This window comes from Diorhabda sublineata, chromosome 1 (genome assembly GCF_026230105.1).
Source record: "Diorhabda sublineata isolate icDioSubl1.1 chromosome 1, icDioSubl1.1, whole genome shotgun sequence".
NCBI lineage: Eukaryota > Metazoa > Arthropoda > Insecta > Coleoptera > Chrysomelidae > Diorhabda > Diorhabda sublineata.
The window spans coordinates 34,341,902-34,361,905 of record NC_079474.1 but is presented as its reverse complement, the minus strand read 5'-3'; the positions used below and the strand labels follow the sequence as shown (position 1 = coordinate 34,361,905).

At 29.6% G+C, this 20,004-nt stretch overlaps 3 protein-coding genes across 4 annotated transcripts; 2 read left to right on the top strand and 1 right to left on the bottom strand.

Annotated features, from left to right (window-relative positions):
* Positions 1 to 397: 397 nt before the first annotated feature.
* Positions 398 to 18,628, bottom strand: LOC130450154 (muscle-specific protein 20-like). Its single transcript, XM_056788366.1, has 3 exons — positions 18,388 to 18,628; positions 3,100 to 3,311; positions 398 to 1,266 (listed from the first exon to the last, which is right to left on the bottom strand). The coding sequence occupies exons 1-3, from the start codon at positions 18,415 to 18,417 to the stop codon at positions 954 to 956; spliced, it is 555 nt and encodes a 184-aa protein (XP_056644344.1). The 5' UTR covers positions 18,418 to 18,628; the 3' UTR covers positions 398 to 953.
* Positions 5,186 to 11,585, top strand: LOC130450159 (myophilin). The gene is made up of 3 exons (XM_056788380.1): positions 5,186 to 5,483; positions 7,749 to 8,036; positions 8,091 to 11,585. Exons 1-3 carry the CDS (start codon positions 5,478 to 5,480, stop codon positions 8,304 to 8,306), a joined length of 510 nt encoding a protein of 169 aa, XP_056644358.1. The 5' UTR covers positions 5,186 to 5,477; the 3' UTR covers positions 8,307 to 11,585.
* LOC130450141 (circadian clock-controlled protein daywake-like) lies at positions 12,869 to 17,311 on the top strand. Of its 2 annotated transcripts, none has more exons than XM_056788345.1 (4): positions 12,869 to 13,026; positions 14,679 to 14,907; positions 15,683 to 15,832; positions 16,334 to 17,311. In XM_056788345.1, the coding sequence occupies exons 1-4, from the start codon at positions 12,892 to 12,894 to the stop codon at positions 16,492 to 16,494; spliced, it is 675 nt and encodes a 224-aa protein (XP_056644323.1). In that variant the 5' UTR covers positions 12,869 to 12,891; the 3' UTR covers positions 16,495 to 17,311. The 2 variants fall into 2 exon arrangements, with proteins under 2 accessions (XP_056644323.1, XP_056644332.1); XM_056788354.1 differs by lacking the exon at positions 12,869 to 13,026 and adding an exon at positions 14,385 to 14,583.
* Positions 18,629 to 20,004: the final 1,376 nt, after the last annotated feature.

The window sequence follows — 20,004 nt, the reverse complement described above, 5'->3', positions numbered from 1 at the left end:
GGAAAAGTGGAAATTGATTTATATTTCTATAGAAGTATTAAAGAAATTTTGGAAGAAAGCTTTTAAAATTACTCTTTTTAATCTGATATCAATTTTTCATGAAAAATGAAAAGTGCAAGTGAAAAAGAAAAAAAAACAAGTATAAACTACGTAAAAAAATAACAAAATCACATCATAAAAAGAAAACTTTTCTAAGAGATTTTCGTTAGTTTCAAACAAAATTTAAAACTGGTTGAAATTTGGTGAATCACAGTAAATTTAAATTTTTCACTCATAGATTTTTGTATATTCGTGGAATGGCACTGTTGTTTAACACAATCTAAAATAACCAAAAAATATTTTGTTAACTGCACTAAAAATATATCGTTATGAATATTACTTTTAAACAAACTCAGAATAAAAAAAACAATTTTATTAACGAGTTTTCACAAAAATAAAAACTTTTAGGAACTACTATCTACAGTTACAAAACATAACCTCGAATAGAACTGTTCCGTTACATGATCCAGTGTATGTATTTCGTTCCTTGTCGATTATTACATGTTAGATAAAGAGACCAAAAAGTCTAAGTAATGACTGCGAAAACATGATGAACAGAATATTTAAAAAATTATTCTATTTGACTTGTGACAAACACAAGTTTTATAAATATTTTTAGTATAAAATTACTTTGATTTGTTTTTTTTTCTCAAATCTCAGATATTTGTGTAATTTATTTTTTCATAAATTCCAAGTTACTAAAATGGTTATGACTATGCGTACAAAGATGCGGGTTCCAAAGTCATTAAATAAAACTAAACGAAAATATATTACACTATACGAAATATAGTCATGAGTGAACTACTACTGAAAAATAAGCTCATTAAAGTTAATTCACATAGAAAAATTTAGTTTACCAATTTAAATTTGCATAAATCGTACAGGTACTATAACATTTCGTTAAAATTAAATTCTTATTTTCCCAAAATAATCTTCCTGGAAGCACCAAAGTTTTGTCCGGCTTGAGTAGCGCCCCTATTTTGTCCGGCTTGTAACCCTATGATGGCTTCTCCGGCCCTAAGTTGTTGTTCACTAAATTCTCTTTTGTTTTCTTCTGATGGCTTGGGACCTAAGAAAGGACCTCGCCACTCTGGGTGTCTATAACAGGTACGACCTATGGCGAAAATGGTAGTTGTAACTAAAGCGATGTTCTTTTTGTCCCACAGGTCAGTAGTTTGGAAAAGATCTACGTCAGATAGACCATATTTGACACATGCTTTTTGAAATCTGGAAAAAATAGTAAATGAAATTGTATAGAACATGCTTGGGAGAATATTATATATAAAACGGATTAATTCCCGTCACGAACTAGTAGTATACACGACTACTTTTATTTAACTATTGAACGTGTCTGTTTAGTATACTTTCTCATTCTTATGTTACCCTATCCCTCAAGTTGCCATTTGCACTAGTTGATGATACTCAATCTCGGCCTGGCTTAATTAACAGAGCGATAATTATCATTTTAATTATAAAAATCATCAATTCTACATATAGGAAACAGGGCTGGCTTCTAAATAAATAGTTTATTGGACGAATGAAATTTTTATATAGATACAGGAATCAGAATTCAAAAATTCATTCATGATTATTCTAAATTATATGAATTAATAGAATGGAAAAATTAATTTTCAAAATACAGGACTTCAAATTATTGCGGTCTGTTCAATGTTACTACTACAAGTTATTTTACCAGTAATGCGTTTATTAGTCTTTTTTAGACACATTATAACATTTAGGGTAATAAAAATATAACGGTCAATAAATAAATAATATCTTATCAAGGGTATTTACCACCCAACATTTTTAAAGTAATGCAAAAACGTCTAAAAAATTTCTGTATTATTGGGTAGAACAAGACCAGCTCTGTGCTATCAGTTACTTAATAGAAGTTTGTGTAAACCTCTTTGAGCTTCTGTGATCCTACTACTACGATTTCATACTGGATGATTTATGTAGAGCAAACAGAATTAATGAATATGATCATCTACCTCTTCGATCATAATTTCTTCAAATATCGAATATAAAAAACAAAATGAATCGACATTATATATATATATATATATATATAGCCCATTAAATACATTTGTATTTTGTGTTGCCTATGCTGCCAGTACTATATTTAAAAAACTGTGGTTGACGTCAACAGTATAATATAAAACAAATGCTAATTTTGAAAAAGAATATTGGAAGTTTCGTATTATTTTACTTCCAGTTGTTACTCTTAAAAAAGATCTAATACTTATTTTTTAAAGTACTCCTTTAAAATCCTCATTGTATACGCAGAATGCTATTTCCTTTTCTCACAAACAAATTCCCTCTTTTACTATATAAAAATATATTTGTTGTAACTTCATCTTAGTTTCTGTTATGAAATGTTGAAGCCAACCAACTGATCGCTCAAATTGATAACGTTTTTGTTAGATTCCGCAAGGACAATACTAAGTTTTCCTCGTATGAACGGGATAGCAGAGATCGAAGAAGATAACTGGTACATATTAATGTGATGTTGCCGCAGTTATTGTCAAAAACATTTATTCTCAAGTTTTTTTATAATATCGTGTACTATAGTATATATTTTATCGAGTTTTACATCTAGATATTATATTAAACTTTGATTAATTGTTCACAATTAATCATTAAGTAAGTATCGTACCCACAAATACTGCACGGTACATTCCGCATCACAGTACAAGTAGATTTAGGTAATAATGAATAGAGATGTAACTTGTTTGGTCTTAGGATTGACGTCATTAATACCAAATAATTTTATAGATATAACGATCTTGGATAGGTATGTTACATTCATTAAGCAGATGTTTTTTAAGCTTTTTTAGTGTATTTTAACAGATCGCTTTTAGATTTATTAAGTCAGGTGAGTCCAATACTGGCGACGACAACATCATCGAAATCAGCTTTTAATTAACTAACCATCAAACTAACGTTGGATCAAAGTGAAAACTTACGTTAGATTTATCAGGAAACTAGAAAGCTGGTAGAATTATACCGATAGGGAACTTCAGCATGAGATCTGATTAAAAAAGAGCGTGAAATACTTACTGATTTAAGTTATCCATCATTTTGTAATCTCCGCCGGTGGTGTTGATTTTCTGGATGATACCAGGTTGTAAACGGTTCATCAAGTGACAAAGGATAATTCCGTCTCTAAGAACGTCTTCGTAAGGAACGCCCGGAGGAAACTTCATTCCCGTAACAGCCTCAATCCATGCTTGGGCTTCGCGTTCTTGTTCAGGATCGCGTTTACCGGCAACCTGAAACCAATTAAAAAAAATTATTACATTAGAGTATAATTTTAGAATCAAAAACTTTTTTTTGTGTAGAAATATCCGATAGAAAAATAAATCTTACTGATTTATGCTATTAATTTAACGTCTTGTAATTTACGTATTTTATTAATGAAAAGAAAATTGATGAATAGCTTGGAACGTAGCCAAAGTTTTAATTAGAATTGTTATTCATGCGTTCAAGAATTCTTAATTTTTAAAGCGTTACTAGGAACTGAACTAATCCCATCTCTAAAATCTACCATTGGATAAATAGTTATTCCATCTCTTTTTTTATACGTCTTGTGTGATCACTTGAGATCAATGATCGTTTATGCAAGTGGCAACAAAAGGAGTGTATACGCGTACTTCTTCTACTAATAATATTATCAAGAATAATATTTTGTATTGACAATGTCGAAAAAACCAGATGATTTTTGATGTATGTCATTTAAATTTAAAGTATTCGTTTAATATAACTGATTCCATAGTGTTTTTTTACGAGATTTTATACATGAATTAAATTAGATGTCACTGCAGGTATTTATATAATTTACATAATTTTAAAGTTTGAATTGTTTTTGAAAGAAATATTTTGGTATAAGATGTTTGTTTATATGTTACATGTTAAATAAAGTTAGTATGAACGGTATTTTTAAACTGAAGAATACATAAAGTTGATTTTTATATATGAATGTGGATTTAATAAAAAACGTATGTCTTGTATTAAATCTTAGTAAAAACGCGCTGTCTACTTATCAGTTTCAACCGATTTCCAAATTAACTTTGTTGAAAACGAATGAATTCTTAATTTCCTATTACACAATTTGGCAGTAAATTTTACATCGTTTGCCAAAAATCAGTCATAACTAATTCGAAAATTTACTAATAATGTAAATTTGTAATATTACTCTCTTAAGTGGGATCTATGTTAAGCGTCAAAAAATGACGTAATTTCGTGACTAAATTTTTGGATTAGATTTAATATTAACCGATCTAGCAACATCATTATATGGTAATATACCAGGTTATTCAAAAAGTTCAATATGAAAATCACGATTTCATGGTTTGAAAGGGTGGATAATGAAATAGGTCGTATGCAAAAGCATAACTATTCTACATACGGGGTCAGAAGAAGTATGAATACCATAATGTATGTTTTTAGCAGCCAAGAATATTTCGGATTCCAGCCTGGTTTATCACATTAGACTTATTGTATGAAAAATATCAAAAAAGTGTGAACAATATAGAAATTAAACAATTTTTTTGGATTCATTTACTTTTAATTTACTAATACCTAGAGGACGTTCAGAACAAAACATCAGGACTGTTCGCGAGAGTGTGACAGAAAGGGTAGATACGTCAATTTGCCATTTGGGTACAAAAATTGGACATTTCAACAGGCTAGGCAAGATTTACAGCTACAACTTCTGCCAGTAGACCATGAACAGAGAAGATAATTCACCGATTGGATCGTTTACTTTACTACCAAAATCATTTCCAGTGATTAGGTAGATTTTCACATCGATGGCTTCGTTAATAGGCAATTTGGGGCTTAGAAAATCCACGAATGATTCGTCATTCGATTCGACACATGGTGTGCAGTTTGGTCTAGAGGAATTATTGGATCGTTTTTCTTCGATAACGAATAAGGTAATGCAGGAAGGGATAACACAATTTCTTAAATCTCATTTGGAAGTTATTGAGTTTGTGTCAATTCCCGATTTGGTGACCGAAATTGGACTCGTCGATCTTGGGATTTAACGCCTTTAGACTTTTGGCTTTTTATACCAATAATTCAGCAACCATTGAAGCATTGAAAGCCGAAATTAGACGCTATATTATTGAAATATCACCACTTGTATATTTGTGTTATAAAAATAAAAGCAGACGTTATTTCGAGTGGTGAAATATTTGTTTTATTTTCCTCAAATAGCAACATTTTCTTTTGGCAAGCAAAACAAAATTATTTTCGATCATTTAACATCGATTACTTAATTTTTTGAAGAAATAGAACTGATATATGTATATATATATATTAAAAAACAAGTGTGCATCGAACGCCTCCGCTCTGTTTAAACATAAAGACTAACAGTCGAGATTCGACGCTCTCAGTAGCATCCCGACGCCGACTTATAAACGACCACTGCAATCATGGCTGTAAGTACGATAATTAATTTTTTATTTAATCAAATTGTATACGACAATTCAATAAATGTTCGATAAATAATATTGACAATAAAAATAATCATAAACTTTTTTTTGTGGATTTTAAAATACCGACTCGATTATTTTAATTTTTTAAACATATTTATTGGAAAATTTCGTTAAAAATAGTAATTAATTCTACACCAATGACATATAACCTTGGGCAAGCTGCCAAATATAAATAATGGATACGGATCGGTTTTTGTTCAATGAAATTTTATCAAATATCAAAATAATAAATACATAAATAAAAATTAATATTTTTTTATATAAAGAGATCAGCCATTAGTGAAATTTACTTTTTCCTCCACTTTAATGGCAATTCTCTAATTTCTGGTGGTCTCACTTTCATTTTCTATATCCATTTTTAGTTGTTTGTTTAACATAAAATATTTGAACACAAATTTATTTTGTTCAAAAACCCTGGTAGGTTAAAAAATATCCACGATAAACACCTTCGATGTTAATGCTTCCTGCCTTCATACTGCAGGTCCAGGGTTCGAATCTGCTTTAGTAAAATCTAATTTTTTTCATACTTGTAGAACTAAATTGAAAACATTTAGTCCTGTTTTACATGATAAAATTATGAAAAACCGATATGAATCTTCCATTATCGGAAACAGTCTTTTTCTGTCAGTTCCTTCGGGACCTGCGTCGTTTTCTCTTTCATAGCTTCAACGGATTCAAATCTTGTTCTTTTTAATGCAGATATTTCGTTTATTTAACATAAAATATTTAAACACAAATTTATTTTGTTCCAAAAACTATTTCGATTTAAAAACTATTCCAAAAACCCTGGTACGTTAAAAAAATATCCACGACAAACACCTTCAATGTTAATGTTTCCTGCCTTCATACTGCAGGTCCAGGGTTCGAATCTGCTTTAGTAAAATCTACTTTTTTCAATTTCTTTCATTGTTACAGAACTATGAATGATGAACCGATGCGAATCTTCCATTTTGTCAGTTCCCAAGTACTTGGCTTTATATATATATATATATATATATATATATATATATATATATATATATATATATATATATATATATTTTAAATCATACAAATATTTTCTTGAAAAAAAAAATAGAACATTTTCGATCTTCGTCGGTTTTTCTTTTTACTTAAAAACTGCGTTATGTTTATCGAAAACATTTGTAAGTCTTCATAACACTTTGATTTTAAAATAGATCTGGTTTCAAAGATATTTTTGGAAATGACGAGATTTGTATTTTTGTTTGAAATCTCGGTTGTCTCTGAAGGTTTTTTCGTCTCGTACAAAACAGTTAAGTTTCATCGCATGAATGAAAATCAATAACAAGTTAATTGATATGCATAGTAAACTTGGTTTTTAAGTATACTTTAAAATCATTTTTTTTTTCAATTTGCTTCGTTTCCAAGGATATGTTAGTCGGGATTTGACGAAATTGCCGTGTAGTTTGGCTCTTGGTAGATAATTCAAAAACGTATATACAGATTTGGAAGGGATACTGTCTTACACCCCTTTACATCCCTCAAATCTTTCCTGAGTTAAAGAGGGATGCAATTCGCTACCAAATAAGAGATTTTAAGCTGTTTTCGTGGTAAAAATGCTTGCTTATTTCGAAAAATGGAGAAAAGTATTATTCAATGTCAATGGACATGTTTTTCATTGTGAAAATTCTTTGGAAAACTTATTTTGCAACTATTGGTCTCCAAATAAGATTATACAACTAGTATGAATTAATTAATCTAATATTTATGGAATCTACTTAGTTTTACGTAATTAGATCTAGAGCCTCGCTATTTTCATAATTTTTGTCCCGTAAACCAACTACTTTTCGATCCTACAATGCCTAACTCTACAATAACAATCAGCTGGGTTCCTGGGAACATACTTTCAGGAGAGGATCCATCCATGGTTTATTCCTTAGCTGAAGCTGAATCATCTATGATTCTATCAGATTCAAACCAAGAATCGTTTGATTTATTTTTTTGGGTTTGGTTCAGCTTTTTTTCAATCAATTCCCAGTACCAAGGGCGGTAGATATTACTTATCTTAGAAAACTTCAGTAGTTCAAGTGGTGGTGTTGACATTGAACTTCTGTAGTTTGTAGTTTTCGGGAAAACCGTGCCTTGGTAGCTGTGTCCTACCAATACCGGATTTATTATTTTTCGATTGATATTTTTGCTTTATTTCGAATGCCGTCGTTGTTTATTTATAATTTTGTGTTTTTACAGAAACGTAACAAAGAAGTAGAAACCGAAGTTCTCAATTGGATCTTCGCTTGTTTGGGCGAACCAGTACCGAAAGGGGAATTCGAAGACATCTTAAAGGACGGCGTCGTCTTATGTAATCTAATGAACAAACTCACGCCTGGATGTATAAAAAAAATCCAAACGAAAGGGACGAATTTTCAGTTAATGGAGAACATCCAGAGGTTTCAAGCCGCCGCCAAAAAGTACGGATTACCCGAAGAGGAAATATTCCAGACGGCTGATTTGTTTGAAAAAAGGAATATAGCTCAAGTAAGGAATCATTAGATCATTCGGGTAAAATTGTTAAAAAAAAATTCGTTACAGGTAGCGATATCTCTATTTTCCTTAGGACGTATCACTCAAAAGCACCCCGAATGGAACGGTCCTACTTTAGGACCTAAAATGGCCGAAGAAAATAAGAGAAATTTCACTGAAGCGCAACTCAGGGCGCATGAAGGTGAACTTAACCTCCAAATGGGTTTCAACAAAGGCGCTTCTCAATCTGGATTAGGAGCTTTCGGAAATACTCGACATATGTAAAATATTTTTGGCATATTTTTGTTTATTTTTTTTTTAAAGAAATATATGATTATTTTGGTTTGATTTAGTTACGTTTTACAATTTATAATTCGACGAATTTGCTTTCGTATATTACTTTTTGAGATATTACTAATTTAAATGTAATAAATAGATTCTAAAATATATATTAAGATAGTTTTGGACACATCGTTTGTTATTTTTGATCTCACTACAATCATATACCCAAAAAAACGATATATTATGTCGCAAACTTTCCGCCACCTCAATCGCGGATTTGAGTCATGTTAAAGGACTTCATAAAACTCAATTATAAAAACAAAAATTCATAATTGGATATGGCATCATCAAAATATTCTGTTGTTTTGACTCAAAAACGGTTTTGTTTGATCGATGATCAGTTTACGCACATCATCGACGTAGCTCGAGATGTGGTGCTTCATCACCAAAAGTCGAAGTAAATTGATCGATCACTGCCGTTGCTTTAATCCACAGTCACGGAAAATCATCGAATGAAAGTGTTTAATTACATTTTTTAACCAAAATTATTGTTTCAAGTATCTACAAACGAATCAAATAGAAAACGTTCTGAGTACGTTCACCATTACAAATGTCAAACTCTATGAAGGCAATGTCAAGTTTGACAGTGTTGCCATATCTTAATTTTTTTTTTAGTTTTAAAACGAAGTTTTAAATAGAGTAGACCGAAAATCAAGACAATTTACGTCAAAAAAGTTTTAAGAAATGCAAGAAATATAAATAAAATGATAAATAAAACTGATCTAGACAATAAAATTCGAAATTTTTTGTCGATTTTGTTTGTTGAATTGCCTCGTTCATGAAATCTCGGGTGGGCGGTGGTTAACATTAAAAACTATTTTTAACGCCAGCTGTTTCTACGAAAATAAATCTGAATGTGTTAAACGCGTTCAAAATGACTGCTCATAAATATCGTTTAAATTTAAATCTAAAAAAAAAAAATTACAAAATTACATTGAACATTATAAAATTGAAGTTCACGATTTGAAATTGTTATAAAATCTAACTAATATAGCATTACGTACAAATTTATTACTAAAACCATCTTTAACAGATTTATTCTCGAATTTCAGTTCATAAATGAATGTATTCAGTAATTCAAACATTCATTTTAAACTACCCCTGTAACTAAACAAATCTTCATTTGTTCATCCCTGTAATTAGTAACCCTAATTTCTAGATTCAGAATATCCCTTATCATCTATCCTATGTTGGGGTTGCTTCTTCCCTGGAGATGGATGCAACGCCTTCCCGGGGGTGATTAATTTTTCGTTATAGGAAATTGATAAATTGATTAATTGTTAATAAGTTTTGTTTTATAAAATTTTTTCTAAATTTCGATTTATTTTCAGGCAAAACCACGTTTTTAGACGAATTTTCGCGAATAAACAGAAAAATTAACACATTTTCTCCAAAATAACTCAAAAACTATTAATGATACGTAAAATTTTGTAAAGTACAAAATTATAGGTGTATTTTTTCTGAAAATTTTGGTGTTTTATTTTTTTCGTAGGGTAAAAATTTAGAAGATATGGAAGTCTGCGCGTGAGTGCTTTACAAAATAGTTTTTTCGAGCTTTCTCAGCATAAACCTTTTTAAAAATAAGATCTGAACCTAGATGAATGTCTAGCTCTTAAAAAATACCTTTTTTTAAGACTTTATTGTTTAAAAAACTGTGTAATGGGTGAAAGAAATAACACGTGCTGCCCTCGGAGCCAAATAGACACATTTTGCTCAAAAAAATCTAAACCTTTACGACCCGGCAGACCTACAATTACTATTTTAAGTCGTCCCCATGAAAATTATACCTAATTCTATATCATATCTGTGTATCTGTATAAATATTGTTTAAAGTGAATAGATATATTCGTAAAATATTTACAATTACTTACACACCCTGTACATCATTGAGTATTAATAAAAAATTATTATACAACAAACAATTATCATTGCAACAAAAGAAATACGTTTTGTTGTAGAAACTCTTCTTCCATGGAGTTAATTCAACTGAATAAAGTAGATCAATAATAGTGTGTCCTTGACTGAATTAACTGTCTTTATGTACATACAACTAACTAAAATTATGTCACAGTTATCTGCTGAGATTAAATGTTGTTTTAGAACCACAACTTTCACTTTGTAAATAAACACGTCACAATAATTTAATTGGCACTTATTAGCTAATACGAGAAATATTATAGTACTACAATTAATCCATATGACTATTCTTTATCATAAATTTGATTATAATTATGACAATAACAATATAAAAGTTGATTGTTTACAGTTATTTGAACAAATACTAATTGTAGTATAAACAGTGGAAGTTTTCCATCACGTGACTCAATCTATGATTTATCGAAAGCACATTCTTATATTAATAAAAATCAAGATAAGATCGATTATCGTCTTCACAGACATACGTGATAGTTTCTTTGAATTGACACTAGTAACCGTAAAAAAAGACAAAGATATAATTAACGTTGCGTTATTAACTGATCGTAGTAAAAGTTGAAGTAGACGTTACCATATTTTGAGGTTATATGAGCTTTATTTACTGTTTTGTTTTTAGCGATTTTGACATTTTATAATACCTAAAATGCCGTGAGTTGGAAATAATACATAGCTTATTCTATAACTTATTAGTGGTAAAAAGTGTTTATAATTTGTATTTTTGTAAATAATTTGTAAATCTCGGTAGAATAATCAAAATTGCATCAATAACGTGTCTGTTTATATTATTAACGGTATATATGTATGTTAATTTGTTATACAGGGTGTTTCAAAAAAGGTGATCTCGTCTCGAGGATAGATAGAAAAAGGTACACAATAAAGTCTATTTTTTTGTTGTAAAATTTCTAGAAAATTTCAACTTATTACGAGGATTTTTTCTGGATTTGTTTCACGATAAAAAGTATGTAGTATGTAGAAGGAAGCTGAACAATGTTTTTGAGAAGCAGTGAATAGATATAATTAAATTTATTATGTAAATACCTTTTTGTAATTATTACGTATCCCCTAAAGATAAATTATGGTTGCGAAACAACTACGAGTATAAATTTTTGTAATATAGTGAATATAATAACTACTATTATATATAAATTTTCTTTTGTAATATTTTAGTCAATACCATGTTATTTCAGTAATCCTGTAATTAATTAATTATTTTTATATTGTTTGCATTCGATTGATTAACAAATATCAACAGAAATTGCATTGATAATAAATAAAAGAATTTAAAAATAATATGACGTATATTTTAACCTCCAGGAGGCAGCAAATATTTTTGAATTGAACTGACAGTGAAATTTTAAGGTTAGTTTATCCTTAATTAACCCTTCGCCTTCTGTTTACCATTACTCAACGCTTTTAACACTCTCATATAGTACACGAAATTTAGTATTTTTAATTTGAAGGGTTGCAAAGAAATTAATTTTTTGGTATATAAGTAAATTACCCCCAATTGTCATACGTGTGGGTTCTGTATACGATTGACATGAAAAAATACTACAAGAAAGAAGAAGAATAATTACAAAAAAGCAGTTGAAATGAATAAAGAACAAGAATAAGGTATAGTGGAAGAGATAAATCCAACCCAAGATAGTTTAACAACAATAAGTCATTATATTTTTTAATAATTCATTATATATACAACCTGTATGTAAAAATTCTTTTTCTTAATGTTATTCTATTGATGTAACAGAATATTTGTTGATGCCATAACTAAAAATTAGTGTTACAATTTTTTTCTACCGTCCTCAAATACTCACTTATGTAATACAAGGTGGTAATAACAGAAAAATCGTAATAGCAAAAGAGTGAAAGCTACAGCTGGTAGAAGTATACGACCGGTACAATACTAAAGTAGTACTCAGTACGTCCCCCTAAAGAAAACATGCTCATTTATCAGTTTGGAATTATTTTTGTGATCAGTTGTGTTCAATTCGTTTTCGGATTTTTAAATGAACAACGTAAGTTCTAGAACTTTTTTAAGAAAATTTAACGCCTTTGATTATTGTTCGAATTATTTTGTAAATTATACGGGGTATATCTTAAATAAAGTAACAAATTTATATTTTGGAAAATATTATATATAAATTTTCACTCAAGAAACTTTCAAGTTTTGTTTTCAGTAGGTAACGTTTACTGGAACCAATCACTAAGTAACAAATTTGGTATTAATTATAATTGAAAATGATTACATCAACTTCAAGTCGTCGAGTCAACACTAATTTTCCGGTTTTCCAAATTTTCTCGCTTTCTAATGATGCAATTAACGTGTTTAACCCATTATTTTGTTCACATTTCATTTGCCAACAATTTATCTACATTTACTATTTAAAACATATCAAAATTATACTACGTAATGCCTTTTGTATAATGAAATCGTCCGTCTTCTATAAGGATGTTATGCTTGAACTAAAAATGGATGTTATAAAGAAGAAACAGTTCAAAATATGACGGCCTCAGACATACTAGTTTACTGTTGTGAAAGTTTTGGTTATGTTATTGTGGAATTTATATTTTAGCCCATTATGTTAGAACTTGCATGATAAAAGATCCAAGAGAAATTTTCATAAATTGTTCAACTCACGCCGTACAACAGTTATTCAACCAAATTCCAAAAGGAGTACCGGAAATAGGTCTTCAAGTATTAGATCCATTAAAAATACCAGTTTTGAATGTAAGTACTAATAATACCACGATTTGTTTTCTTAAAAACGATAATTCGATTATTGATAAATCGATTTCACATGCTATTCGATTCCTTTGAAACTATTATCAGTGAAAATATAAAATCTGTAAGAAATTTATGTTAATTGAGAATGTGAATAAGTAAGAATCATATTTTACAATATTCTCAAACGAGTTTTGTCTCTTCATGTTTTTTATAACAACTGCCGTACATAATCGATACTTTTATATTTTTCTTTAACAGCGTTACCCTGATTTACTAGAATAAATTAAACACGATCGTTCATAGTCGTGCAAGATCGTTGACATAGCAAATCTTCACAATATGGCGGCTTTTTAAAACATTCAGATAAGAATATTTCTTATTATTTATTTAAACGAGGATTTCTGTCACTTTATATTTGAGTTTTTGACAAAATTAACTGCAACAATTAATTAAAATATCTTGTTTCGTTGCTCTACTCTTAAGTGAAACGATAAAAAGGATTGTTATGTGAAAAAAACATAACCTATACAACGACTTCTTTCATCTAATTTCTATTACTTCATCAATTCTTCTAAGAATTGAATTTTGAATATTTACGGCCAAATCTTTCATTGAAAAATCAAATAATGTCAAGTCTAATAGATTTGGTAAATACGACAATTACGACTACTGAATTCAAATGTCATAATTAACATTTTAAAAACATGTTCACGATGGGTGATGTTAAACAACGTTTATAATTTGAAATTATTATGAATTATTTCAATAATTGAGATATAATAAAAAAATTTACCAACTTAAAACTTAACAAAGTTTTTATACTGTCAATAATAGGCAACGTCGCGTTTCTGTTAAGTATATTTTTTTTAATATATATATACGTACACGTGTACGATTTATATTTTTATTATAATAGTACAAAAAAGGATTTGAAATGTAATGTGAGGTTACAAATCATACGTTGGCTAACTACGTTTCTTCTGCATAATAAATTTCGTGCACTAGCATATCTATATCAACTACAATTTGATTTTATTCACTAAAAATTGTGTTAATCATTTCATACGTTTCTGTCTTATTGATAATAAATTGTATGTATTCTATACGAAAATTTAAGAAAACTTACTGGTAGGTTATTGATACAATTAATATGATTTCTGACATTGTTCTTTTAATGTTTAACTTCTTAGAAGTTTAATTTTGTTAATACTTGCGAATGTAGTAGAAATAGTTGACTGAGTTGACAAGATAGCACAATGAACCCTGTATACTTTTATTAATGTATCCAGCATATACATACTCTGTCAAGTTTTCTATATGATTATACTGGATATTAATATTTGTTTTGTTGTATATTGCTTAATCAAAATAAGTTCCCAGAAGTACCCATCGATCCCGTGTGTTTTGAAAAAGTTACTCAAGGTCAAAAGTTTTATTTTTCTATTGATTAGTGTCGTTTTTTCCGGTTAATGTACGTTGTTAATATCTGTCACCTGTCCTCAAATTCACACTATCGCGTTCCCTGTGTTGAGTATAAGAAATCATACCCCGATCTACATGGTAGGCAACAAGCAACGCAGTCACGAATCACATACACATAATAATATATCTAACTACAAATTCTTTGTCTTTGTTTCTTTTTTTATTAATTTTAGGTAATACAAGGTGGCAGGGGTCCGGTAACAGTAAACGCATCATTAGATAATGTTACAGTGATAGGATTTGGTAATACTAAAATACTTTATAACAGTGTGGATCCTAAAACTTACGATTTTTATACTAAACTGTCTTTACCAAGATTAAGAATCGATGGAAATTATGAATTACTCGGTAAAATATTGGTTATACCTTTAAGAGGAAAGGGAAAGTGTTGGTTTGATGCTCGTAAGTATTAATATTAATCACTAAATTGAGATATTGTGTTATATCTAATTCATAACTTTTTTATAATGTATTCAAATAAATATTTTTTTCTATATTCTTTTCTTCACGTTGCATGTTTGTTTGTAAGTGAATTCGCCATCTCACGACACAATTTTGAAGCTCACTTTAGTCACAATATTCAACTAAATTTAATATTTTTTGAATAAATAAATTTTGGGTTCAGGACGTGAATACAAAAATTTCAATACAAAAAAAAAACAATATATAAAGCTTGTAGAATACACCTAACCTAACCTAACAAGATCTGTTTTGTAGTAGGCCTCGTTTTTTTTCTAAACGCATGATTTCGTTTGATTAATTTTTTTTTTATCTTAAAGCTTTTACATACGAGGGTTGCTACTTAAGTTTTGATCTGTGGGAATAAAAGAAATCGATGGGTGCCAAACAAGGTTGATGACACATCAAATGTCAAACTTTATGACAGCAATATCATATTTGACATATTCACTTCATTGTTGCTACATCTTAAAGAAGCAACCCTCGTATAAGACTATCAGTTTTTGTTGTAGGTTCAAGTTTTCTCGTGTCATTATTGATTCAAATTTAGTTTTTAGTAAACAACAATCAAAATATTTAGATTTTGTTTAATTGATTATGAATAATTGTAATAATACGGAATCATCAATTTAATTTAAGTTTAACTGACTGTTTAAAATAAAAGAAAGTTTGAAAATTTGTATATGGTGAATATTATTGGAGTTAATTTATTATTTAGAAAATCTGGATATCAACGTAAAAAGCGATGTTATTATGGAAAAGCACGACGGTTTCGATTTCTTCAATGTGACCGATGTCCACGTGACCTTCAACATTGGAGGTTTAAAATTACATATGGGGAACTTATTCGACGGAATCAAAGCGTTAGGTAAATAGTCCGAAGTTAATTTTAGAAACGATTTTAAGAAATTACGTAAAATTCGTACAAGGTCATCGTGAATAATTCGCTAAAATTCAAACAGTGAGTGAAAAAACAACAAATACATTAAATTCGATTAAACTATCATACAGGTTGTCTCAATCTACAAAATAGAAATCTTTTGAAAAAAAAACCTCGAAATTCCATAGAAATTAATTAGGTCAGAATAATTTTCATCGGATTATAAATTACTAAATCAAATTGTTTGTTCTTGAATATACAGTGTGATACATAAGTTTTCATCTTTATAATAGAAAATGGCCAAGAAACTGAAAATGTGATCGATGTTTCTAGTTTATCTGGACAATTAGCAAACTCTATTATAAATACAGTGCTATCAAAAAAGACACTTGTTGGTAATATTAAATTGGATTATGTTTTTGTCGGTTTTTCCTACGACGTGCTTCAGTAGTATCTTATGAGGTATAAATATTTTTGTGTTATTTACAGAAGAGTCAACAAACGAATATTTGAACGCTAACTGGAGGCCCGTGGCTGATTCACTGAGTCCAATTTTATCGAAAACCATCGAAGATATAATGTTAGATATTTTACAAAGAGTTTTTGATAATATTCCAGCAAATTTCTTTTTAGGAGATTTGGAACTATAAGACTCACAACAAAAATATATATTTTTTTATATTTAATTGAAAAAAGGTTCAACATTTTTATCTTATGAATTCCCTTTCACAATCGAGTAATATAGGCTTGAAATCGATTTTATTCATCTACAACTTCTCGATACCGAGCTTGTAGAATAATTTGTCTTTTGCATCAGTTTCAGCAATTGCTTCTTCATTTGACCTGAATTTCTTAGTCAGTAGTCACTGGGGGCCAAATCACACGAAATTGTTTCGAAAATAACAAAAGTAGCTTTACCTAAATAGCTGTCATTTTATTTTGACTAATCGAAACGTCATGACATTTTGAAGGTTGGTACTTCATTAAAGTTATATTGATATGGATAATTTCAAGTTCCGAACAAGCTTTCTAAGTTAAATGAATTATCAACAAGACAAAACAAACGAAGCTGCATGTTGTCAATGGTCTGATTGTGCTCTAAAAACAATTATTATTCCATAACCATATTTATGGTTGCGTCATTATGAATAGCGTCTTCTTGATGTAGCTAAACGTTTGAGCATCTCTGAGAAGTCTTTAAGGGTATGAGACAAGCTAATACATTACATTGAAAAGGATAATTCAAGGTGACTGATTGGTTTTTCTAAGGAAATTCGTCTTCGATGGTTTCGACGAAGGGTCAATCAGGAGATCATGAATATGTTGATGATAGAATGAAATAAATGTGTAACGTGTTTACAGAATTGAATAATTTTTCTTCTTTTTTATAAATATTGTGTTTTATAAGATACTAATGTGAACCCGATTTAATGTCGAAGAAAAATTAAACATTTTTTTTTATAGAAATTATTTTATTTGCTCCTTCCTGACTACATAATAGGAACGTTAAGGTTTTTTCGTTGGTTTTTATGGCTTCTCCTACATTTTCCAATCAAAATTTGGTGTATTCCTAAACCCCTGATAAGTGTTCTATAAACTAAATTATTTCTTCTTACAGGTGAGAAAATTTACTAAAATTAAATAGTATACAATTGAAATTTAATCAAAAATTTGAAAAATATTTTTGAATAATAATAATATGTCTGATTTTCTGCGATAATTTTTGTCAATATTCATCGAGAGAGGAATAGAATAAGTTTTTTTGTTTATTATTCAATGGGAGGTGGTTACAACTGCCCTACAACTTCCATTTTGAGATCTGTATTGTTCATTTAGCTTGATGTTGTTTCACCAGGCTATAGGAAAAACGCAGAAAACCTGCAACAACGATAATCGAAGAGGTGTTAGAAATAGGGTTAAGATAATTCTCAGGGAGGTGTGACTAGTAGCCGAAGGGGCGTATAGGGGCGTTTCATCTTGGATTTGGAAACGGGGAGACCTCTATTGGTAATAAGACTATCTTTCCCCTCGGAATTGTTAGATTCGATAGTATGAATCACATAACAGTCTTGGAGGTAATTTAGACGGTTTGGATGAAGAGTTTAGGAGGTAGTTGGATAGGGTGCTGCTCAATACCGGAGAAAATATCGAAAGTTTTGAAATCCCGATATCTCACATATGATAAAACGTTAAAAAAAATCTTTGTATTTATTACTTACATATTTATTCACACGATGATTCATAAAGATAAACGTTGCCAAATCATTAAAGTTATACTTAAATTTAGCGAATTGTGACACAGATTTCAACACAAATTGAAATAGAAGTTGAAGTAAACACATTGAAAAAGTTAAAAATAACCAATCGTGAATCACTGAAATTATATTGTTTAATATTTATGACGTATATTGAAAAATAAAATAAAAATATTGAATAATTTAATAAAATACGTGTTTAAAAAAATCAATATCTATAATTTGAAGTGTATAAATATGTAATTGGTCGAAAAATTATTCGTTTGGCAAAATATTAGAATCACTTACTTGCCATAGGGGTCTTGAAGGGCCTGGCATTTTGTTTTTTTTTTTTGTTCTTTTTGAAAAAAAGTGTTAAAAATACACTCTATCACCTGGCACAACCGTCTGATAATCGGGAATACAATCCCAATGTAAACTAAGAAAATTTTAGGCTTCACTCGGTTTTATACGTTCCGATTTTTCAGTGGCGTCGCTCGCCCACTCGGAATTCCTTAGTCATCGTTCATTGGTGTTTATTATATTTCTCATTTATTATGGGAATATTTTTGTATATTTTTAGAATGTTTCTGTGTGTTCAATCATAGACGAATTGTTCACTTTTGCACTCTTAACATCGATATAACTAAACTAATCTACCAATACGTTCCACCATAGCCTTAGAGGCGCTGCTACATCTACCTCCTCTTCAACTTTTAGTGAGAAAATAATCTCCAACAGGATATTCCAAACAGTAAAATTAAAACCAGCGAATCTTATATGTTATCTAAAGATTCTAGACATCACCATCGAAGTATAACGAATGAAGAAGCATATTCTGGACCAAACCCTAACAAGGAACTGAAAGACAATCCAAAAGATTCATCACTACATCAGGAAACGTCTCTTGGTGTTCAGAAAGACAGTAAATTGGTAGCTGGTCTTCTGACAGGTTAAATATCACCTCTAGACTGTGGACTGTAGATTCTGTAAGCAAACCATACAGATTTTGCCCATTTCTTCTCAGAGGAGTAATTCTAACAACTTGGAAGGTGGGTCATAAAAAACCCACGTCAAATAGCAACTACCCAAACAATTTATAGTCTATTTCTATCTAGTTAAATGTGCAGGTGAATTATTCAATTAACGTGAACTTTTTAATGAAATTATACCTGCACATGTGGTTTAATGATTAGTTATTAGTCTGGAATGCGTAGAATTCGACAGGTGTGTCTTGTAAATAACAAAATAGATATTTTGGAACAGAAACTTGGTCTCGGTATGTATTACAACTAATAGTCCAGTCAAATTTGACTAAAGGATAGTAGGTAAATAAAAAAAGCTCCCACAAAGCTGAGTTTTCGTAGGAACCTTGGGTTTAATACAAAAAATAATTACCCAGAAGTCGTCATCTATACCATGTGTATTAAAAAAGTTACTCAAGATCGAAGGTGAAAATTTTGGGTTTTTAATTTTTAAAGGTAATCAACGAGTTTTAGCGAAAAAATGTATCAGAAGAAAATTGTAGATTAAAAGATTATCTACAAAAAGTGTTATTAAGCTTTTTTTGCTAAGTATAACCATTTTCGAGATATCGCTATTCTAAAGATACAATTACCTACCTAATGTAACTGTCATTGTCAGATAGTTAATTTAATAATTAATTTGAGTTCAGATGAAAATAAAAGATTGGAAAAAGTCACTAAGATAAATAATTTCTTTATTATCGAGATCAAAAAGAAAAAAAATGAACTAATAGTGACAAAAACAATGTAACAAAAAAACAAACTATAAAAAATATAAAAATTAATAAATTTTTCGTGTAGTTAAGTTGAATTTAATTTTAAAATTTTTTGTCTCTTATCGATTATATTTTTAACTCAAATTTTAAATAAATCTCGTGGACCGACACAAATTTTAGTGTAT